We start from the raw sequence: 24,088 nt of genomic DNA, 5'->3' as shown, positions 1-24,088 counted from the left end.
CCCACCCCGATTCATTTATGCTTTACTAAGCTGCTAAACCGCTGCTGCCAGCGATAGAGCGACAGTAAGAACAAAACTGGCGCGGTTTCCATAACCTTTCGTTGGTGTCGTAGCCGATCACCAAAATAAGCCGAATGGAAACTGGCGTTTAGTAGGCAAAAGACACCCAAACGTGCGTCGGATCTGCTCCGCCGAAAATAACACAATTCACCATGAGCTTCTTAAAATACACTTTATTTGTGAATTTACACTGATTAGCAATACATCTAAAAGCAACTCCATGACATATCCATTTACATAGTTTCCACAGGTCACAGGTAAGCTTGGCTCAAACTCGCATGCCAAAGCGATCAGAGGAGAAAGAAAAATCGAAGAGGGAAAAAGGCATCAGCAAACAAGGCGCGAAACGTCAAGAAAAAAAAATCAAAGCCAAGCCATTCGTCTGGGAGTAGTTCGCGCTCTTAAATGGTTAATAAATGCTTTAGTATTCTGGCAAAACTAAATTTTAGAACATATTGTAATACAAATGGTAAAAGGTACATTTGAACAGAAAACAGTAGCCTATGAAAATCTACAAGTTAGAATGTGTTGGTGTTAGGAGAAGGTCTCTCCAACAAAGAGTAAATGTCAACATCTGCCGATTACGTGATTACCGCCTCGTCCAGCTTTCATCCATCTCCGTGTCCAGACCCAGCCCCAGCCAAAGACACATGCTATTTACACAGCTTAAAAGATGCCCCCTGCTCTTCATGTCAAACGCAAACAATTCACATTGCTGGCTGGGATATTAAGCTCTGCAGAATGACAGATAAGTCAACCTCGGCCTCTCGGATTTCACTCGAGGTCACCCCCCTCCCCTTCCCCGCACATGCTCCAGAGGGGGGGGGGAATATCTGTAGATAACTGAGGAGGGGAGAGCAGACCGAATAGGACCGATCATCAGAAGCTGAAAAAATATTCACTTTCTGAAGAACCTCAATTGGAAGTGGTCAGACAAAGCGATACTGACACCACGCAGTGATTGACACCTGTGCAAGCCTATGGGTGGAAAGGGGCGGGGCTTAACCCACCGGAGTGTCGCGTTGATTGGGTGTGTATCCGCCATGCCTGTCAATGACCTTGGAGCCTAAAGGTCTAAATAGTGGACCTTAAAAACAAAATCGCATAAAACTAGACTGCTTCCATTTGTGCTTTATCTGGGGGTGGAAAGGGGTGGGGTATTTTCCTTTTTGAATCAAACTCATAAAAAACACTTGAATATGACATTTTGCTGTAATGCACAAAAGTATCCATTACTTGTCATTAACGCACTTTCCGAAACCTAATGTTTTGCCTGCCCTGCACCTTCCCGACACAAACATCCCCCTTCTCTTCTCGTTCTCCTTCATTTGGTGAAATTTCTGCATCTACAGTTCGCTATATACCACAAAAGTGCAGCAAAGTAAAATAAAAAATATATAGTTAAAAAAAAAATCTATAATCACTTTTTAGTTTTTATATATAATATATATTTATATAATCTCCTTTATATAGTTTTAGTAATCTGACCTATAATGCCTTTAATATAACCCTATAGAAACAGGCATTATTAAATTGTCAGCGGTATAAATTTATAACATGCTTCCTATTTGAATCCTATTCTCTGAAAAAATGATAGAATGCGTATAAAACAGGAGCCACTTGGCTTTCGGTTTCTAAAAAGTAAAAAAAAATCGTATGAGTCGTTTGAGGGAAAAAACAAGGAAAAAAAAAACAAAAAACCATCAAGATTGAGAGTCACTAAAACGTGATTTTTTGTGTGTTTTTCCATTTGGCAAGAACGAAATTTAAAATAAAAATACAAAAAGAGAAAAACAGCTCGAACACTACACGGGTTAAAAACAGTCAGTGCAGAATGAACGGCTACTTCCCCAGAGGGCGACTGGCCGGGAGTCAGCCTAGGGGGGGGGGGGGATAATGACTACTGAGCCGCTCACGGTGAACGCCGTCGCGATCTCGTACTAACTTTCCAGTGTGGCATTAGCCTCTGCTAGCTGTCCGGCTGCAATCCGCTATGAACCAGGGGATTTATGACACGAATGGAGGCGGCGGGTCCTAAACGGCGACAGCAATAATAACCAAAATAAACCAAAGCTGGTAACACAAGGACAGAGTTTCCAGGGTGAAGGCTATGAACAACTTCGGCTGTGCAGTTTAATCGCGACTGACGCGCGCCGAGTCGCAGCCCCTGCGGCCGCAGCCCGGCATGTCTGGGATGCACCTGCAAGGTCTGCGCTAAAATCCTGCGTTCAGTGCTTGGCAGAGATGGGAACGACAAGAGCAGTTTTTTTAAGGAAGCTCCCCACTTTGTTTGGCTCACAAATTTATAACCCCCCCCACCCTCTCCCCCTTCCTGGAGGGGGAGGGGAATATAAAAAAGCACCCCCTAGATAGAGATTTGTTAAACTCAAGTTACCACTTTCACACACTATTTTTTTCTTTTCCTTTCCCAAAATGTGCAGCGTCATTTTTAACAGGGGGGGGGGGGTCGAAAACACGGCCCGGCCCCCCAGGCCTGGAGCCTAGGCCTCGCCCTTCTCCTTCTTTTTGCTCTTCTTGAGGAAGGAGGGGGTGCGGAACTTCTTCTTCTTCTTGTTAGGCGACTTGGACGGGGAGCTCTCGGGGGACAGCGCCTCCTCGATCTTCTCGCCCCCCCTGGGCGTGATCTCCAAGCTCTCGCCGCTGGTGGTCAGCTGACTGATGCGCTTGCTAAGTTCCAGCTCTGCGTCGTGCCCGTCGTCCTTACCGTTGAGCATCACGCCCGTGTGGTTTTCTGAGGGGGGGGGTGGGGTGCAGGGAGGGGGTGTCAGGGCATCAGGCTGAACGCCACAATCATGCAGTTGTCTGTGTGTCTGTACGCAGCCCGTCAGACCAAGCTGCGTTATTCCACTGCTAAACACACAGCTTCCATAAGAATCCCTCACGGCCTGTGGCTTTAACACCTGTTTACGCAGCTGGTGAGACACCTGAAGCTAAGGGCACCATCAGTGGGTAACTCTACCACATACCGACCTTTTATTACCACCCCAGCGCTTATTAAGTAACAGAAAATTCCAAGAGCTTAAGTTCCGTCTTTGAAAAATGCATTATTAAATAGGCAGGACTTTTATAGAGTAAAGTTTCTGCAAGTAGGGGGAAGCTTATCAGGACGACAGACAGCACCCCCCCCCCCCCAGCAGAGACACAGAGGACAGAGGCGGTCATCTTAAATGGTTCGCAGCGCGATGCTTCCCGATCCGGTCTCTGGGTGACTGTTTATCAGGTACCTTCTCTAGCTGGAGTGCTTTGTGCAGACTCAGTTTGAGACACAGACTGGGACGGAGTGCCCCCATCGTCAGAGGTTAGCTCGTGCTCACCATCTGTAAGGTGGGGGTGGGGGGCGGTTAGTGGTTAAACACACTGACACACACACACTTAGAGGCCATGCAGAGTCATTTGATTTAGACACAGATCCGACGCTGAAAGTTAGACGTTTCCTGTGGAAGCGATCAGCAGCTGTCAGGTTTTACTCATTACTGCTCCGCCTCTCCCAAACTGGTGCATTAACACACTAACACCTCTGCTGCATGAATACATCATCCTGAGCGATCGGACAGAAGTCCATCAGTTACGCCACATGGGTGAGACACATGCAACATTCGTTAATGTTCCCATGATGCAATGCACCACATCACGTCAACTGGAGGCAGTTTCCAGAGGTTGATAGGGGCTGGGGAGGTGGGTTATTGTGTCACATCACTGAAGAAGGCAGAGGGGTTCCCCGGGGAGGGGGGGGTACAGGTCCTCGTCTCACTGACATTACTGACTACCTTCAGATGTCTGACATCACACATACACACCTTGCAGGCTGTTAAAAATGGAGGCGAGGATTATAAGTCGTTTGGTAGTAAACAGAAAAGCGGCCACCTGGCACAGGACGCGTGTTAAAGTGCAGTTAGAGGGAAGTGACAGTGACATGCAGTGGCCAATGGCCAGGCATGCGGCAGACCGTCGTCCCTCCCGCTATGCTAACCCCTCCCTCCCCATGCTGGAGTTCCTCGCCAGTGAGGCCGGGTCGCCCCTGCAGCCCATCGATTCCTGCCTCAAAGGCGCTCCGTCGTGGAAGATAATTAAAATTGACCCGCTCCTCTGAGAGCACACAGCCCCCCCCCCGCCCCCCACCCAGGCGGAAGGACAGCCCGCTCGTGTCTTAAAGGGACACGCACGGCCGTGACGGCCATGCCCCGGGTTCCGGTGGCCTCACCCTCGACGCCAAGCTGTCGACGTTCCACGTTCTTCTTGTACTGCTCCAGTTCTTTCTCGGACAGCTGGTTGAACGGGTTGGGAGGAAGAGGCTCCATCTGGTCATCTTCGGGTGCCACGAAGGGCTGCGGAGAGGCCGACACGGTTGGCATGGCGACACACGGCTGCCTAAGCGCTCGGACACGTATACACCGAAGAATACGGCGGCACACGGCTGCCTAAGCGCTCGGACACGTATACACCGAAGAATACGGCGGCACACGGCTGCCGAAGCGCTCGGACACATATACACCGAAGAATACGGCGGCACACGGCTGCCTAAGCGCTCGGACACGTATACACCGAAGAATACGGCAGCACACGGCTGCCTAAGCGCTCGGACACGTATACACCGAAGAATACGGCGGCACACGGCTGCCTAAGCGCTCGGACACGTATACACCGAAGAATACGGCGGCACACGGCTGCCTAAGCGCTCGGACACGTATACACCGAAGAATACGGCGGCACATGGCTTTAGGTTACTAGCGTTCACTGCCAGAGCCGCGTGCTTGGATGCCTCATGGTGAAACGAGTCAGGCCTCTGCCCGTGTGAGCAGTAGACCTGGCTGAATCTTGGATGGTTTTACCGGAAATTACATCCCACGTATATTTGGGAATCTGACACTGGAACGGCATTGGCTCAATTCTGCAGGTGGGAGGGGCAAAAACAACACAATTGGCAAGGACCCCACAAAAACACGGTTTTGAGAATCGGGGTAGTCGTGGTACAGAGTTGAGCCCCCTCCTGGGTGCTCAGAGGTGGGGGGACCCTTTGGTCACCCAGTTGCCTGCTGTAGATACGGTCCGATCCAGAAACGTCATCAGGAATAAGAGGCCAGTACCCTCAGTGTTTTGGCTATAGGTCCAAAGTGCCTCTTCCCCATCTGGTTGTCTCTCTCCACTCCATGTGCTACACAGTGTGCGTCCTCCCACAAAATGGCCCCCGTCCACCGGTGTTACGGAGCAGCGCTGACGGCTTCTCACTCCTGTAACCGTTACACGCGTCTTCAAACTACCAGGCCGACTTCTGGTCTTCATTTTAAAACTGGAGCACGAATCGCTTCAAGAAAACCTCGAAACGTCATGCAGCGAGGTTAAGGTTACAGCAAAAGCCACTAACGCAGCCACAAACGACCTGGGAAGAGCATCTGAAAACACTCGGTTATTATTTTAACGTGATCCTGACCCACAATTTGGGAGAAATTAGACCAGGGGATGAAAAAATAAAATAAAATAAATAAATGCAACAATTCACAGCCTGATGTCATTGCACAAGGCTGGCGCAGAGCAATTCGGCATGAACCGCAAGCTGCTCTGATGCTTAACACTTAGCGCCACCTAGTGAGTACTGTCAATATAGCAACATAATATGATTAAATTCATTTGTGCAGAGATTGCATTATTCTGCGTTTCCTTCCACCCTCTTAATCCATCTGCAGGACATCAGCCACAACACCAGCAGATGTGCTGATTTAAGGTCTCTTAGGTGTTTCTTCCACCGTCTGCCGTTCATTTTGCTGCATGAAAGGCCATTCTGCAGGCCAGGCAAGGTCCTCAAACAATTAACTTCAAAATTAAAACAGTACAACATCAATAATAAGATGCACCACTACAATGTGCTGGATGATTTTTAAAATATATAAACTGAAAAATATTACAGGTTAAAGAGCCAACCGAGGTTATTCAGAATCCAGTTTGAGCAAAGAGATCAAGATATAAATGAAACATGTTAAACACAAGTGTGTAAAGGGCACGATCAGCCCATCGCCATGTGACCAGACGCCGAGGAACGAGGCAGTTATGGTGGGACTGACCGGCGGACGATCCACTACGATTCCAGCCAACACCTGCGACTGTGGCCCGGCTGTCATGAGGTCGTGTCTGTTCTGCTCCCGGATCTGTAAAGCATAGCAGGAAGTCGGTTAAAATGCAGCTAAACAGAAAACAAAGACGGACACGGAACAAAAGCTTAAGCACATCTGAACCAGCAAAAGGCCAAGCCGCCGGAGCATTAACATGTAGGAAACTAATCAGCACCCTGCTCACTGGTGGTACCAACAGGCCTGTCATTTTATCTACAAGAAAAAAAGATGTCACTGAAGTACCTGACTAACATTCCGAGGAGATGTGGACAATTATGAGGTGATTAATGTCATAATGCTGTAATGTGATTCAGCGAATCAGAGTCCTGCATGACAACTGGCCAATGAAAGAAGTCAGAGGAAAGGGCTGCAGTGTAACTGGCAATAATTGTCGGCCTGTAGGGACTGGACAGGAACCGCAATGCTGTGCTTTTTGGGGCTCCTGTACCTTTAATCAGCCAGCCTCCTTCCCCAAAAAGACCCCCCCGTCCCCGACTAGAATCAGCTGACTCATCTTTAGCAGACAGAGCGGACAGGAGTGGAAGCAGCTGATCCACTGTGCGAATTCAGCCGAGGTACGTCAGAACTGAGCCCCCCCCCCCCCAGTCTAAACATCATCGGACAGAGAACATACCCAGGGCTACGATTACCCAAGGGAGCAACTGCACCCTCTACTGGTCAAATGACGAAAATGGCACTGGAACATATTAGATTCAACAAAATTTAATTAAATGTGGGTTTGTTTAGTTATATCAATGTGGAATAATAATAAGTGTATGTACTATGGTTTTACAAATTATTTATCTGGATCATTGAGGCTCTCTCACCTTGCACCCCCACCCCTCCCCCCCCTCATTGTCTAAAGTCACCTACGGTGAATCCACGACCAACCCCCATGTCTTCACACTTCAACCTGGGCTAGGAGCTAATGGTGGGGGGAGCAGCCCCCCTTACTCACTCTGTTCCTCTTTGCCAGCACTTCACTTGGGTTAGTGTTCAGGGGGACAAATTGATTGGGGTCCTCGATTCTGATTGCGGTGCCGCTGCCGTTGCTGGAATCTTCTGCCTTCATCCACTGCAAGACGAAAGTACGTACTGGTATGAAGAACATCAAGCATGCAATTCTCCACGTCTCCACACGAGGGCAGTATTGTGTACGAAATAAAAGCCTATTACAACATAACCATATACGAAAACTCTCATAAATCATTCGGACGAACTCAAACAATACTTCTGCTCCAACCCTGAAGAATCAATCATACAGATGTTACTTAGAATACAACGTGACACTAATAAAAATATCAAATCCAGACAGGATGTTCCTGTCGTAGGTCGGCAGGGAACTGAATAGTTTTCAAACTCTCATTTCCTACTAAAATCCATTTAAAAGCCACAATCATAGTTGTACATATCCTGTTCCTTTGTGTACACAAATTTCACTTGGTTTGTCTGGAGGACAATACTTCCAAGGGTTCCTATAGGGGTGGCCGGGCGGGGGCCAGTAGCACCTGACAGACCTGAATCGGCCAGGGAGCTCGCTGGTTGTGGAGGTCGAGACTCATGCCAGAACTGGGCCGGAGAGATATAGGTACTGATTCATGATACTCCACATGTAAAACAGCACAATCACGACCTGAAGTGGCCCATAGTGGTAACAGGGGAGGGAGCAGAAGAGATACGACTCTGCTCTCAGCTAACGCTATGAGCCGCCGAGATGCTAATTGTAACCTGACCATTGAGGTTTGGCCATCTGATCAAGAGAACAGATCACACGAGCGCCCCCTAGCTGTGACGAATGGGAGCTCACCATGGTCTTGGTCCGGGGGCTGCCGCACTCCTCTCTGTAAGCGTCCTCTGCCACGCTGACCTTAGTGTAGCTGTTGGGCGAGTTGAGCCAGCGGGTTTTCTCCCGCTGCTGCCGCTGGGACAGGAGGCGCAAGGGTCGCCGCGGGGCGCCGTCCTCGTCGTCGAACACGAAGGCCGTAACCGTGGCGGGGATCTCCACGTCGCTCTTGTGACGAGGCTTCTCACGCACGATCGGGTGTCGGTAGGCGTAGCCTGTCCGGTAGCCCTGAAAACAAGACTGCACTTTAGCGCCCCCTTCTGTCAGAAAGGTAATTACAGGCCCCTGCTCTCCCCGTGAACATCCTGAATTTGTCAAGCTCTCCCCTCCCCAGCAGTTAGTTTCTTACTAGGAGAAACAGGGTAACGTTTCCTGCAGCGAATTTAGTGTCCTACTCTGAAAAGCAGCTGTTTTCGTTTGATATCTAAATTTGTAAACCGTTTAACACACAGTTACTCATTGAATACAGTCATTGAAACGACAGATTTTAAATTATTTTTTTTTAAATCTCTGTTCTCAAGTTTTTCTGTGCTGCAGTTACCAACGTGTTGGGTAAACAGCATCAAACACGTTAAGCAGAGGCAGCGATCACAGCTGGGACTGATACCAGCCGTCAGGTCTCATTTTCACCCTGAGAGTTTCGGCCAGGCGATTCAGACGCGGGACTGATCACAGCTATCAAGCGGAGGGGTGTAATAGGAGGCATACTGGGGACTTGGGGGGCAGCTGGGAGGAGCCTAACCCCCCTTTCTGGTGCGTTAGCGAGCCACTGAGCCCAGGGTCGATGACTCAAAGTCAGCTAACGAGTCCTTCAGGTGACCACGGTCAGATAAGCACAGGGGTCACGAGGCTGGTGACACAGACGCACCATCGGGGCTTGTGGTGGCACTGCCGGCCTGCTCACGGCACAACGACGTGTGGACATTCACACAGCAGGCCAACACCGTGCAGCTGCATTGGGGAAGCAGGATCCGGCTCCGTCCAGAGAGCCAGAGGATCTTCACAAAGATCTGCAGATCTTCCTATTAGGTTTGGGGAGTTACAGTCGAGTACCTCGCTCCGGCTGCCTCCTCGGCCGGGTTCGCAGGTTCGGACCGCAGCTCCTTGAACGGTAACTCCCCCTGCCCCGCCCTTTGGCCCCTCCCCTCCCCAGTGGCCCCACGCCTCACCAGGTTGTCCAGCATCCTCATCAGGGACTCGAACTCCAGCTCCCCCACTTTCCACTTGGTCTGGCTGCCCATGTTGACCCCGGCCAGTGCCACCTCGTGGGTCCTGGGCTTGTACTTCTCCAAGTCCAAAATGATGAGGTTGTCCATTCCTCCAGCACACGAGAAAGCGTTTACCTGAGGATGCACAGATCAAGAAGATGGGGTGGGGGGGTCTTGTTTGTGGCTTTGCACCTGTGGGGGCCTCCCACGCATATGGACTGACATAATTTACTTCGAGATACATAATAATGAACAACATGTTTAGATCCTTTCATTTACACAGAAAGACAGGATATTATGGGATCAACAAGGTTAATATGCCCCAGCCATAGAGAGCAGGTTTATTTATAGAAATTAAACAGGCTTTGCAGTGCGGATTATTGTGTTTGCTTCATGGGGCTGGATCAGTGCGCTTATTACACCCCCACCCAAGTCAGTGAGACCCCCCAGATTTCTATGCCACTAAATCCCATTAACCTAATTCAGGATAAAATGACTTTTTAGTCCTGGTATTAACAACAAAACAGTTTTATTACTATGTTACAGTGTAACCACTTCGTCATGTGGGGGAGGGGGGGGGGGTCATCAACCAGTAATTTATAGTGAAGAAAGTCAGGTTAAGTTCAACTTTAGTGACGCAGAGGACATGGACTTCAGCAGGAAACAGTATACAGTCCATAAGCCGTGTGCATGTATCTGTGTGTGTGTGTGTGTGTGTGTGTGTGTGTGTGTGTGTGTGTGTGTGTGTGTGTGTGTGGGGCAACCCCATTTACAGTCCTGGGGGGGTCAGTCTGCACCACAGTCTGCAGATTTCCCTGCTTAACGCACCTTATTCACCAGGTAATTACCAGGTTTAGCAGGTGTGTTTGAGAAGGGAAGTGAGCAAACTGTTACAGAAGATTCCAGCAAACTATTGGCCCTCCAGGACTGGATTTGGGGAGTCTTGGTGTAGACTTAAGGCAGGAGCAGTCAGGCAGCTAAAAGCGTGTTGGAAGGAGGAAGATCTGCAGCGTTTTAATGAAAGGAACTGCTGCTGGTTAAACCGGCTTGGGAAGCTGAACCAGGGATAAAAATGTGTGTGTGTGTGTGTGTGGGGGGGGGGGGGGGGGCAGGGTGCTCACACCACAGGGTGTGAGTGTGTCGGGATCCACAGGGCGCACGCCCAGCATATAAAAGCGTGCCTCACTTTTTCACACGTGACTGCCGTGCCACTTCCAGTAGCCACTTTAATAGCACAATGATGTGGCTATTCTGCTTAATCCTTTGACATATTTATTTACGCCGAGCTACTTGACTCTTGGTATCACCGAGAAACTTATGTCTGCTACCTGGTGCCATTACATCATGATTGTGTCATTCCAAGACTGAACAGGGAACGGCAAAAACAGTTGCGCTTGTGTGAGTGATGCTAATGCAAAGGCAGACGCTATCGCTAATGCTAAGGCAGACGCTATCGCTAATGCTAAGGCAGACGCTATCGCTAATGCTAAGGCAGACGCTATCGCTAATGCTAAGGCAGACGCTATCGCTAATGCTAAGGCAGACGCTATCGCTAATGCTAAGGCAGACGCTATCGCTAATGCTAAGGCAGACGCTATCGCTAATGCTAAGGCAGACGCTATCGCTAATGCTAAGGCAGACGCTATCGCTAATGCAAAGGCAGACGCTATCGCTAATGCTAAGGCAGACGCTAATGCCGACGGTAACACTAACGCCAGCTATGTTATAACACTACAGTTGACGCTATGGCTGGAGGGTGAGGCTCCCACTGGTACCTGGATCTCACACGCGTACTGCGCAGAGTAGATGTAGTGGAAGGCCTCCTCCATGGTCTCGCCCAGCGCCACCACACCATGGTTCCTCAGCACCAGCACCTGCAAAGCGGACACATGTCCAGACACCAGGTGAGGATGCGGGAAGGGGAGCCCATAAGGGAGCAAAGGGGTGGGGGGGGGGGGGGGGTGTTTGTCGCTCACCTTGGCAGACGGGCCCAGGGCTTTCTGCAGCTCGATCCGCTCCTCCTGCTCGTCCAGGCATCCCTGGTAGTTGTAGTAGGCGATGTCCCCGAGGATGAGGGCCTCCTGGGAGATGGGCAGGATGCCGCACTTCATGGAGGAGACCTGCAGCCAGGAAGCCATGGAGTCAGGACCAGGGGTGCAGAAATGCCCAAAGCCGCAACGAGCCGAACGAGGGTGGCAGAGCACAGCGAGCCGCTACTGAAATGGACCCTCGTCTGGGATGTTTTTCCGGCTCTGGTTCACTTCAATCTGGAAACACCCCCTCCCCTCCCCCCCCCCCCCGCCCCGCCGGGCACTCACAGCGGCGGTGGCGGGGGTGTGCACGTGGACCACGCAGCGAACGTCGGGCCGCACGGAGTAGATGGCTGCGTGGGGGCTGAAGCCGGGCTGGTCGATGCGCAGGTTGGTGGTGCCCTGGTCCACAACATCACCCAGGATGTTCACCTTCACCTGGGGACAGAGGAACGCGGAGGTGTGGCTTCCATGGAGAGGAGGGACGTCCTGCGTACCGCCGCTAAGCGACCTTGTACGGAACACACAAGTCTTCAGAAACGTGGAGCCTGGACAACTATTAGCGTACCTACTACTACTATTAATGGCGTCAACATTTCACATCTGCAATCTCCATCACGAGGGAGGTTCCTCAACACATCTGAGAGCGATTTGGGTGGATTCTTCTCACAAATGCACTTCCCCGCCACATCTGTTAGACCCTTCCCCCCCCCACCCCATGTGTAATGACATTAAGTATGATCACTGAACAAACAAGCGAAGCCTGTCAGAGCAAATGAAATCTTCCCGAGTCACATGTTCAGAGTTCAATGCCGTCTGGACGATGAGAAAAAACAAAGTCATGCAATGATGATCTCTGGACAGAAAATACCAGAACTTGCCCTTGATCCGTCCGTCAACAAGCGGAGCGGGTCAGTGTCTGGGGTCAGCTTGCTGCCAACGGATCGTCAGCCCGTCCAGCGACCGTGTGCGTCATCGCCAAACTCTGTAAACAGCCCATCGCCTACGCCGATGGCATTTCCTCTGAAAACCAACGCCGCCCACCCCCCAAAAACCCCCTAGCCCCAGTGACAACATGCGTGGTAATTAAATTAAACTGCCACTCCCATGCACTGATTACTCAACGGTTCACAGAACGGCGTCAGGGGCCCTGCTGGAAAACATCGTGCTGGAGAGGACGGGCTGGGGGCACTACATTAAAAAACAGATTAGAGGGCCCCCGCCTCGCAATGCTGCCCATATGTGGCGCAAAACGTCTGCAGGAAGCACGTGGGAATATGGCAGAAACGACCGGAAGGAGGTGGAGCCTGGTGCTGCAGCAAAGAGGGGCCCGGATTCCTTGTGTGTGAGACAGCATGAGAGCTCTCGTCCAACCAAGAAGTCAACTGCAATTGAAAATGCCATTAAGTAAAATGTTATGATGAAACATGACATAGATCACGCTGTAGTGTGATTCGGACGGCCGGCTCCCTGCCGTCACATTTCCTCTTGAAAAAGCAGGACGTGTCCCTCTTCTGTCAGCTGTCCCCTATTTCCCCTCGGCTGGCAGGTAGGTCCACATGCAAAGCATGCTGGGGAATTCGGGCAGCGCTCGGGGTGCCCTCAGCGTCCTTCCTGGAGCGACGCACCGCACCCACAAAGCGATTTAGGGATTAATCCCATTCTGAGACAAAACGACTGATCAAACGTCTTAAAACGACCTGCAAGGGAAGTTGGATTGAGCCCCAGACGGTCTGACTGCTTTACAGAGGCAATCAAAGAAACTTCCTCTCATCACACCCTGAGGAACAACTCGAGGCAAAACCGGAGACATATTTATTCATGCGGCGTCGGCCGGCCTGATAGTTCCGGGGGGGGGGGGGAGGGGAGGGGGGGGGCAACTGCTGAGCTGCAACGGAAAGCGACACCATGGACGCGAGGGAGCCGCTCACACACGCCTGAGGTCACGCCACGCCGCCTCAGGGAGGAGCGGGACAGGAACATCGTTATCGAGGAGAAAATGCAGGGAGACAAAAGGATCGCATGCCTACCAGTTACTGCGGCGATGCCAGCATGCGACACTGCCGCTTGCCAAGGCTCGCATTTCAGTTAATCCAATTCTCTGTTTATATATTTTGGATAAAGAGGTTGCTGATTAACTAACCGGAAAGCTGACGCCCCTCTGCGAGCTAACACTGGTACCCACACCAAGGTGCCCGGGACCCCCCTCTGCGGGTTAACACCGGCACCCTTTGGGGCCCCCTCTGCAGGCTGACACCGGCACCCTTTGGGGCCCCCTCTGCGGGCTGACACCGGCACCCTTTGGGGCCCCCTCTGCAGGCTAACACCGGCACCCTTTAGGGCCCCCTTGGGACTAGAACGAGCACTTACCAGGTTGGCTGCCGTGGCCTCTGCAAAGGACAGGCCTCGGGGGATGATCAGGATGTGGTCCTGCTCTTTGCTGATGCGAACCTGACAGAAGGAGAAATTAAATCATCGACAGAAAGGATTCACAGGCCAATAGGACAGGAGAATCCGCCCCCCGTTACGCAGGGGAACTCTATCAGACTAACAGTCACATGGTCACCCGGGAGATGGGAGCTTCCGTTGTCATGCCAACTTCGGAATGCGTGAAACATCAATGGCTGTTCGTCGGCTCTGACGTCACCCTTAATGTGTTGCAGATCTGCTAGCATTGTTCCTGCCCAATCCCCGTTAGGTGCTTTAGGGCGAACACATTGTGGGAAAGGCACTTTATATAAAAATTAACCGAATTAAACCGAAAGTTAGCTGACAAGCCAGGCCTCCGAGCAGAATCTACAGCTGGGCTGTGCCATACCTAGACAGGCTGAAGCAGGCCAGGCTCTCTGGGGAGTACACTCACAACCTAGAGAATACGGAGGAACATCGAGAGGCAGAAGTGGCGGGTTTTGGTGGGTAGGGGGGAACTTACGGTGATGTAGGAGCTGGAGAAGTGAGCCCAGCTGAACAGGTCCACCAGGCGGTAGAGGCTGGCCAGTTTACAGCGAATCTGCTTCTCCCCCTTGGCCAGCGTGGAACACTCCACCCCATACATGTCATTGATGGGAGTGACCATCCCGAGACCTGGCGTGGGGGTGGGGGGCAGGCACATAGAAAACATGGGTTCAGAAAATGGTACAGCAAAATGCCTCTATGTACCAGGCCCGTAGCAGATCCCCTGCATTATAGCCTTTAACTTTACAGACCCTTCTGCATATAATGGAGCCTTAACAGGTGAGTCATGTGGGGGGGGTGGGGGGGGGGTATTTACGCTGAGCTTCAGAGACCAGAATCAGTGGGCCGGCTATCCTGGTTATGTTTCATTTAAATAAGGCCCAGCAGAGGCATGTGCTACGACAGTATGGCATAGGATTTCACAGTGGGGGGGGGACCATCTGGGAGCATTTTACCCCAAAGACCCCCGGCTTCACTGGAATAGGGCTCACAGAAGTGCAAGCAAATGACCAAAGAGCAAAAGGTCCAAACGAAACACTCGACAGACCAACCGGCAAAGACCCACAGAGACTCGGCAGACTGATCCCAGAGATAAACACCCACGTCACGAGAGGAAAAGCTAACACAAGGAAACGTGAAAGAGGTGCTTCCCCATGCGTGCCGGGGGTGCAGCTAGGCGGTGGCGCTCACTGAGGGGGGAGGAGGAGAAGCCGGCCACCGAGCTGGCCATGAAGAAGTCGGCGATCTGTCGCAGGGCCAGTAGCCCCGAGGGGTTGTTCCCCTTCTTCATCTGTTCCTGGATCAGTCCTTCCAGCTCATCCTTAAAGGCCTGATAAACCAAAGAGAGAGAGAGAGAGCCAAGCAGGCTCATGAATACAGCCTTCAGAGGGCCTGTGGGCGAGTCCATCCGATTGGTCAGCCTGCAGAACTGATCTAATTGGTCTTGGCGTGTTCAGCACCTGACTGGCCGGGCTACAGAGTCTCAGAGTCAGATGGGATAAATCCTCGTCCTGGTCTTCTGGCACCAGATTAGGACGCTCGAGAGCCCGTTATGAGGGCTGACAGCCTCCGTTCGTGCGATCACCGCAATGTCAGACTTCAGGAGACCCAGCGACTCAAATTTAACGACTTGAGACAGAACCCCGACCGTGTCGACTCATTAGGAACGTAGGACTTCGGTTAAAAGGAGATTCAATAAAAACACACTCAGGATAATTAAATGCAACGTACTACAATTCAGTAGGTGACATTTAATACCTCCAAAACCAGGATTCACACTGAACCTGGATAAAGGAACAGGATATAGGAAAACTAGTGTTCGTATTTCCAAGTAACAGTTAAACATCTCATGTACAAGTGCACAGGAGAAATGTGTAAACTGGAACCGGAAGTGGGCGGAGCCTTTAAAGGCCGTCCTCTGACCCGCCTCCACGCGCGTTTATAGGCTGGGAAAACACCAGCTGGGCTGCTGGCCGAGACTTCCAGCGTCTCTGACCCCTTCCGAAGGCCATGGCACGAGAATGTAGGGATTTCTCCGCTTTTCCTGTTCCCACAGCGAGCCGTCCATGCCGCAGAAAGCCGGGCGTTACCGTGGAAACCTCCGACCGTTCTGGAACCGCAAGGGCGCCGGACCCCACGGCGGCTGGCACAGGTCGTCACACGGCGCCATCTCGCTGGCACCGCTGGGCTGGTCGCCATGGCGAACGCAATGAAGCGGACAAGAAACAACCCTTCGATCTCTAGATGTCAAGGAAGCACAATCCCGCTGCTGTGGCCTTGAGCAAAGGGCACCTGGCCTCGAACTCGCCAGAAAAACATTCGGGCGGGGAGGGGGGGGGGGGGGCAGGTTCATTTTCTTAGCTGCTTTGAATCACCGCGTCAAGCCGGGCAGCGAAAACGGGATTAGCTGCGGCCCATTACGGAAACTTTCATTTTCGGCAGTTTTCATTTTTAATATCACAGCGGACGCTCGCAGGAAGTTGGAGGAGGATCTCAAAACAAACATGACCCAGGGGGTCGTGAAGCAGAGGGACGGAGATGTGTCCGTCGGGCCAAAGCTGCCGCTGGCTCCGCCCACGGCCCAAGAAAAACATATTTATAGCAAAGACTTCAAGCCCGAGGCAATAAAAGTCAGCCATCCTACTGGGAGGGGCAGGGGGGTGGGGTCAACTGTGCACAAAGAGAAAAGGCTCTGAGCGGCGACCGGAACGCGGGGGGGGGGGTAGGCTTGCACAATACCGACACGAGTCAGTCATTTCCCAACACTGCCGGAGCAGGACTTGCGCATAAACCGGTGGGGCGACAGCCAGAGGCGTCCGAGTGACGAAGCCGCAACACGCAGCGGCCATGGAGACACAGGCCACTTTATAGGACTGCAGACCATTTTTCGGCCGTTTGACTCAGGCCACGCCCCTCCCCCCGCAACATCGGAGGGAGCGGATGGGAAACACTCGGCCCCGTCAGGGGGTGGAGGGTGCTGTGGGCTGAAATCCCAGCCCCCCCCAAGGCCGAACTGTGAAACCAGGAGCCAAGTTTCTGCTCCCAGCGTCCTGTGGGGGGGGGGGGGTACTGTAAATGCTCTTCCGAGGGAACTCTGTAAATCCGGTGCCCCCCTCCCTCAGCACCCTGACCCAGGCCAAACCCCAGGGGATCCCATTTCTGCTGAGCTCCTTACCCAACACCCTGCTTGACCCAGCACAGCCCCCCCGCACTCCTGACCACTGCAAGCAGGTCCAAGCAGCTAAAGGGCCAAGCTGGGACTCTGCGGAGACTCTAGGCGACTGCCTGACCCTCACGACAGAGTCCATCTAGGGCGCGGCAGAGTCCATCTAGAAGGAACACGATGACAGTGAAGCAGAGGACAGTGAAGCTGAGGACAGTGAAGCAGCTGCATATAAACGGCTGTGAGTCCTGCTCCAGGTGTCGAGGACCCACGGCTCTGTGAGGCTGGATGACACGTCCCGTTCAAGTTACAGGCTGACAAACAGGCACCGGAGACAAAATTAAACACCAAAGAGCGAGATTTTAGACCTAGCAATCACCATTAAAGAACAGAAACAGAACCACACTCACAGTCTTTAATAAACCTCCGTATTAAACACCTGCACGTGCATCTCTGTAGCCAACAGTTCATTTTAATTTGCAACACATATCCGCAAAATTAAAGCCGTCTCAGCGATAATAGCACCCCTTAAATGACGGAGGAGCACCTTCCAAACCGTAGTGCCGCCCGAGGCAATCAGAGCCGTCATCGCGGGAGGATAAGGCCTGCCGTAAACACACGCAGGCCTGCAGCCGGCCCATTGTCAGCCCTTTAATGCTGCGGCTGCACGTGCTCAGGGCCGGCGGCGCGCGCCCCAGCGCCGCACAGAAAATAAACACGGCAATGCCGAGTCTGTCTCGATGACAATGCCAGCGGCGGCTGGACTGAACAAAAACAAAAAAAAGAGGGTGGGCAGCACCTCCGAGTAGGAGGAACTCCCTGCAGAGGAACCGAGAGCAGAAACTCCCCTGGTAGCTTGAGGAAAGGGTGGAGAACCAGAGAGAGAGAGAGAGAGAGAGGCAGAGTTCTGACATGTTTACGGGACATTTCTGCCCCCCTCTTTTCTTGCGAGTAACTTTTGCAATTGAAACTGTCCTCCGGCTGACCAGCGAATCATCCGGCAGCAAATCACAGGAACAGTGCCGAATCAGGATCACATAATCGATGCTGTTATTTACAGGCAGATCTTAAGCTGCGTGGGTGTTTATTTTCAGAAATAAAAACGTTCCCTAAAACAAAGCCGCATGACACGGACGATACACAGCGCGGCAGTTTGCCACTGAATGCCCGAGTCTCTGCTCGCACGCACTGCCGATTAAAAATACATCTGCATATTTTTCCTTATATTTAAGACGGCTTCTTCTACACTCAGCAGGAAGCATAAATAATCGGGACCTTTCAGCGGCGCAATCTGATCGCAGCGTCATTCGCTGGCGCGGTAAATCGCAGCGGGTGTGATGGTGGGGGTTAGTGACCCCGCCACACCCGAACCACCGCTGAGATTTCTGACCTCAGCAGCTCGGGATCTTACACCCCCCTCCCCTCCCACACCCAATGCCAAAATTTGCAAAAAATTCACAGACCCAACTCCCCCCCCCCCACCTATGAGTATCACACCTTGGTCAAATGTGATCTGGGCATTTCTGAAGTGTTTGGAGACAAACGTGACTCTGCATGCCCCTGGTAAAAACAGACACCTTGGGAGAAAACACCATCTCCGAGCGGTAATCGGAGACCGAGGGGTCGCAGAGTGTGATACGGTCGCTCTACCGGGATTGGTCAGGTGCCGGCCTTGAGGATGCATTGTGCAAAAGCCTGACGTACTGGACAGCTGGGCGGGGGGGGGAGCGGAACGGGAATGATCTGAATCTGGATCAGATTCTGTAAGCAAGATGTGTCTGGCTGTTTACTGGCAGGCTTCGACCCAAACACAGACAGTACATAGAACATAAACACAAACAAGGAGCAGCAAGGTCCTCATGGGAGAGTATGCGGCTATTCCAACCACGGTAGACGGGGTCTGGGTTAACATGCTTCCTATTGGGCCAAACCAGCATGCCGATACGGCTTTTAAGCCCTCCTGGATCTCAACCTTAGCTGGAGCTAAATTTCTGGCGGGAAAAAACCAGGAGTTTGGCTCATTACCGCTGTTGGTACTGAAGAAACTCCAGTAATGCATCAAACCGGTAAATAAAGGCTGGGATGCGGGTAGTGAAATCATGTGTTTCATTCAGGACTAAGCATGAACCCCGAGGTGACGGAGTGGGGGGGGGCAGACCCACCGGGCTCTGCAGGATCTGCGTCACCCTCTTCTTCTGCTCCATCATGTTGAAGTCCTGCCGCAGGTCTGGGGACATGTTGCGGGAGCGGAGGTATTCGGGGTCACTCTCGTTGACACGGTCAAAGTAGCGCTCCTTGTGGGCAGCGGCGCTGGGTGGCGGGGGGGTCGTCACCACCCCTTGGCTAGCAGCTGTGCTCATGCTTCGTCTGTCAGTCCTGAAAGCCGCTCGTCACCTGCGAAAACATGGGGAGGGGGGCACGGTGTCAAACAGCAGCCCCGCGGCACTCAACCGAAAAAACAGGCGGGGCAGATGTACAGCACGGACGGGGAGCCGGGGGCCATCAAGATAAAGCTCACACCCTGCCAGACAAACAGGAAGCAGGCGGCCATCGAGGGCCCCCTCCCCCCCCAAGGGGACAATCGATTTGATAGCCAGATGCTAACATGACACTTTCCAGGCCCTCTGGGGTGGGGGCCTTTTATCGGTACATTTAAGTCTCTCTGTGACCCCCCCACAAGGACACAAAAAAGCTTATTCAACAAGCATGAAATTCAAGCAAAAAATAAATAAAATAAGATAAAATATTTCCCCCTCAGATTCCTTCATGTCAGGCCGGCAGAATCTCACTCCGGACCCAGATGACACATTAAAAAGGCGGCATTACACAAGGCCGACCTGATGACTGAGAAGTCGTCTCCCAGTAACACCCAACTGTCAGACCCTCTCTGTTCGTTTGCCAGCTGAAGAGGGGGGGTGGTTGAAGCACACCCCCGCCCCCAGCCCCCTCACGGTCTCCTTTTATCCTGTGGGAACTTTAACTGGAATTTACAGCCTGTTTTCGCCCTCTGTTATAGAGTCAGTGCCCAAGATGACAGTAAAAATTCAGCCCAAAACCCTCTCTTCCCAGGGCCACTGTAAAGGTCTCGGGTCTGCAGGTCGCGCCCCAGCTATACCTCTACGCGAAAAGCAGCAACACCCTGCCGCTCGCCACATAGGAGTGGGGGAAAATATGAGGGAAGAGGGACCTCTTTTCAGTTTCCACCGTTCTTCTCTTTCAACTCAAAAGATCTCCCCCCTCCAGCGTAGAACGTTCTTCCTCGCAGCTGAGAGACCGACGGCCTGATGGGGGGCTAGAGCCGTTATGTAGGAGCCAATGTACACCGAAGGAGGGGACAACGGCCAAGGCGCGAGCTCTCTGGGTCTGAGATCAGACAGAGCACTGGATCTTCCTGGCGAATTGTCATTGTTGTCTACACAGAAATTTCAAAGCAACGAGTACATAAACCCTTGCATCCAGCCCCCCCATTTAACACTGTCCTGCACAGCGAGATCCTCCCCTTGTTGCTTGCGGCTCGTTGCACCGTGGTGCTGAGGAAATGTTACCGTGCGTTTATGGATGGTATGACAATAAAGCCCACTTGACATTACTTGGTGAGCTAGAGACCTAAATAACCCCCCCCCCCGAATAACAGAAGATCAATACTCTTGCCCTGCCTCGAGACCCTCGACTTCCCTGCCCAGTGGCCTCTGCATCCTTGAAAGAGACGTTAAGGGGACATACGGAGCTCGGATGACAGGGTGGATGAGAGTCAGTTTAGCAACAGGGGCGTCAGTCCGAAAGCCACGCCTCACCCATCCAGCATCCGGGAGATTCCCAATTCATCCGGTAAAGCCCCATAAAAGAAATACAAACAAAAAACTCTATTGAAAGTTTGCCCTCAACCACCACCAACGGCCATTGGTGCAAGCGTGTTGTAAAGCGCCGTCAGATTGGTACGCGTCCATTTTATTTTTTAAAAAGCGTACTGTGGCATCCTCGCTTCGTGTCTAGGGCGTTGCCCCCAACATCTATGCCACCGAAACTGGCGGAAATGTGTCACGCGGCACAACTATGAAAACGGACAACTTTGTCTGGGCCACGTTTCAGTTACATGTCTCCAATACTCCAGGAAACCAGAAACGCTTTGGTTAACGCAATGAATCATATCTCTCTGTGTGCAATCAACAAACTCCTGTTCCAAAGGAGAGCTTAACCTGATGTAACGCAGATAGCCAGCAAATATATTTAGAAGGATTCTGATAGGCCAACTTGATAAAGTATACGAGCACCATCTGTGATCGAACAGCAGGACCCCCCACATAGTAACGGTATTTCGAAATCAGGCTTGATGAAGATGACCCCCGCGCACAGATCCATCCGTGGACTATTTCTAGAGGGATCTAAGCATGCAGAGGGACCAGAGAGCGACCGAACAGAGGACCCCAGTGTACTGCCTACAAGTCACAAGATCTTGATTGCATGTCAGTTATCAATGGCTTATTGTGAATGGGCGCTCATGGGTTTGCTCATTGACTCCTCTGCGGCCAAACTCCCCAACCCAACCCCGAGAATCACGGCCAGACTACAAGGCAGGCGGGATGCCGCCTCAGGCGAGGAGGGTTTCTCAGGTTCGCTTCAGAGTGACGTCGCCATTCGTCCACATTCTGATAACGAGATCACATTACCGAATAACCGGAGGGCGGGAAACATGCCTGGAAAAAGTGGGGGGCGGGGGGCCCAATTAAAGCCCTCTCTTCGGTTTCATCATTATTTTCAAACGTAACCTCTCCTGTTCTCGTGGTTCCGCTTCGATTACCTCAAGGAAACAGCCTTTTCTTAGCCGCTAACCCTATAATTAGTACAGAGCCATTTTTAGGTCGGGTTTCAAACCGAATGGCAACAATACCAGGAAAGAATCCATTCTAATTTTAGTGGAACGTGCGGACCAAAGAGCCCAAAGACGCTATTGGTGGGGGCTTCACGCGGCTCCGATGGATTAATGCTCATGCACTACAGCCTGAAAACGCTTCACGGCACAGGGGAGGCGCTGGAACCGCGCTGAAATCTGCAGAAACGTTTTGATGATGAAATCCTGCAAGCGCTTAAATGAAGAGGCGTGGTGTGGTCACTCGGCAGGATCGCGGAATGGCACGGTGGTCAGAACGAGATGCCCGTTTAGCATGAAGGAAACAGCAGTGCCCTGAGAGCCAGGAGATCCATCCTTCTGGTCAGTATCCCTTTGACCTTAAACACAAAATACTGCTTCAGGTGAAACACACCCACTATTCTGAAAATCATGACTCCTGAAAAAGCATGGAGCAGGGCACTCAGGCGATCCTAAGCAGGTTCTTAGACTTTGGCGGGGGGGGTGGGGGTGGGTGGAGATACTCGCGCCGACTATAAAACAGAAAGTACTACAGACTGCTTTGGCGAAGAACAGAAACATCATTGTGTGCTCCTCTGAAACAGAGGGGAAAAAGGCACAAAGTTCCTAACAAATCAGCGACAGGGCTGCTAGACATCAAGCAGACAACGTCGCACAAAGCCGCAGAACAGAGCCATTCTAACCTGAACACTTCAAACTAACAGTTCGTTTAACTTTGACAGCGGTTTGCACACCTGTTTTGCCGTTTCTTTGGCGTCTCTCATTGGGCAGCAGGGTATCCTGGGAAAAGCAGCATGACACCGTCCTCACCAGCACAAAACTAGCTCCAGAATGGGAAAGAGGGAAGCGGCAAACCAGTTCATTCACTCGCCCTTGCGGTGCATCCTATTTGTGTGGCGGGAGCGTGCCTCCTGAGTAACGCGATTCCACAGCGTCGCACTCTGTTGTTGCTCCTCTCCCAGGGCAAAGGATTTCAACAGCTGCGCTTGTGTGCGTGTGTGTGCGCGCCTGTGTGTGTGTGTGTGTGGGAGTGTTTGTGTGAAAAGCGGCTGAGGGACCATGTGACTCCTCTAATCCGCCCACTGCTGAGTGCACATTGTTGTTTGGCCAATCGAATCGCAGGCTTACTCCAAAGCCCTGCCGCCCCTTTAGAGTAGAGGTCAAAGGTCAGCACTTCTGACGTCAAACCCCATATAAACTTGCCAACTTCCCACCCAGCCCACAAAAACTTGCATTACATACATCACTTTTTAAACATGTATTTGTCCAAACAAACAAACCTCAGTTACAACATAGATAAAAATCAACTATCATGTGACTGCTGGCAAGTCTCCCTTCTCTCTGCTCTCCTGAACTTTCTACCGCTGCTGCGACTCCCCTCTCTCCTCGCCCGCCTTGCGTCCATCAGGATCTCCGAACGCATTGTAGCAGCTGGATTTTACTTCAGCGCCCCAGACAAAGGCAGGAAGGAGGGTCCTGCGAAGGAACCTGCACCGTATGCAGCGGCACACTGCCGGGAGTAATCAGAGAGAGACGAAAGGGCTGCCGGCGCGCTGCCTCCTGATCTCTCTCACTCACTCACTCACACACACACACACACACACACACACACACACACACACACACACACACACACACACACACACACACACACACACACACACACACACACACACACACACACACACACACACACACACACACACACACACGGCTTTCATGAAAATGACCGTGGAATTAGTTCCGTTAACAGAAAATCTTTCAGCATTTTCTTGTCATTCACAGTGAGACATTTATTAGATAAAAGCATTAGATGTACAAATTAAACCTCGTTTCACAGATTTTATGATCACGGCTTACGCGGGTCTATTTGACTGATTACATAGCTGAACATAGCGTTACATAGCTGAATAACATCCTTCAGCTGCGTCTTGCATTTTATTACACAACTGTGCAAATGAAAGGACTGTTGATACACCCCCTGCATTCTAACCTTTACATTTTAAGAGAGCGCTCTGCGCACCGCTGAGCTCCGCAATTGAGCTTCTGGCCAATGCGTTCACTCAGGATTCACGGCACATGGGCCTTAAATGTCGGCCATGACAAACATACTGCGATGACATGGAAAAAAAAGGCCCCAGAGGTGCATTGTGGGTAAAGTGAGGAGGGCCAGGCGCAGTGTATCAGGGACAATTATTAGGGTCGGTGTCTGGTATGCGAGCCAGCAGGAAGAGGACGGCTGTGTCAATATTTAACCCGGCGCGGTCCGCTGCCCGGCCTCCTCGGCCATTTAGCATGCGTATCATGCTGGGATACCGCAGCCTGCTTCGGAAACTTA

At 51.8% G+C, this 24,088-nt stretch overlaps 1 protein-coding gene across 6 annotated transcripts in view; it reads right to left on the bottom strand.

Moving 5' to 3' along the window:
* Positions 1-218: 218 nt before the first annotated feature.
* Positions 219-24,088, bottom strand: part of add3a (adducin 3 (gamma) a) — a 63,274-nt gene continuing 39,404 nt past the window's right edge. For 4 of the 6 annotated variants that reach the window (XM_048987031.1, XM_048987030.1, XM_048987033.1 and 1 more), the window contains 14 exons: positions 19,046-19,277; positions 14,912-15,050; positions 14,199-14,350; positions 13,637-13,717; positions 11,555-11,704; positions 11,213-11,356; positions 11,012-11,110; positions 9,198-9,371; positions 7,993-8,256; positions 7,144-7,260; positions 6,138-6,221; positions 4,283-4,406; positions 3,306-3,398; positions 219-2,812 (listed from right to left, as the gene is read on the bottom strand). In XM_048987031.1, coding sequence (XP_048842988.1) covers positions 2,562-2,812; positions 3,306-3,398; positions 4,283-4,406; positions 6,138-6,221; positions 7,144-7,260; positions 7,993-8,256; positions 9,198-9,371; positions 11,012-11,110; positions 11,213-11,356; positions 11,555-11,704; positions 13,637-13,717; positions 14,199-14,350; positions 14,912-15,050; positions 19,046-19,243 — 2,070 coding nt within the window. In that variant the 5' untranslated portion in view covers positions 19,244-19,277 and the 3' untranslated portion in view covers positions 219-2,561. Of the gene's footprint in view, positions 2,813-3,305; positions 3,399-4,282; positions 4,407-6,137; positions 6,222-7,143; positions 7,261-7,992; positions 8,257-9,197; positions 9,372-11,011; positions 11,111-11,212; positions 11,357-11,554; positions 11,705-13,636; positions 13,718-14,198; positions 14,351-14,911; positions 15,051-19,045; positions 19,278-22,484; positions 22,786-24,088 lie in introns of those variants that run through there. The other 2 variants (XM_048987029.1, XM_048987034.1) reach the window with 2 other exon arrangements.

Source organism: Brienomyrus brachyistius, chromosome 20, assembly GCF_023856365.1.
Source record: "Brienomyrus brachyistius isolate T26 chromosome 20, BBRACH_0.4, whole genome shotgun sequence".
NCBI lineage: Eukaryota > Metazoa > Chordata > Actinopteri > Osteoglossiformes > Mormyridae > Brienomyrus > Brienomyrus brachyistius.
The sequence above is the reverse complement of the archived record's forward strand: the minus strand, read 5'-3'. Positions and strand labels throughout refer to the sequence as shown.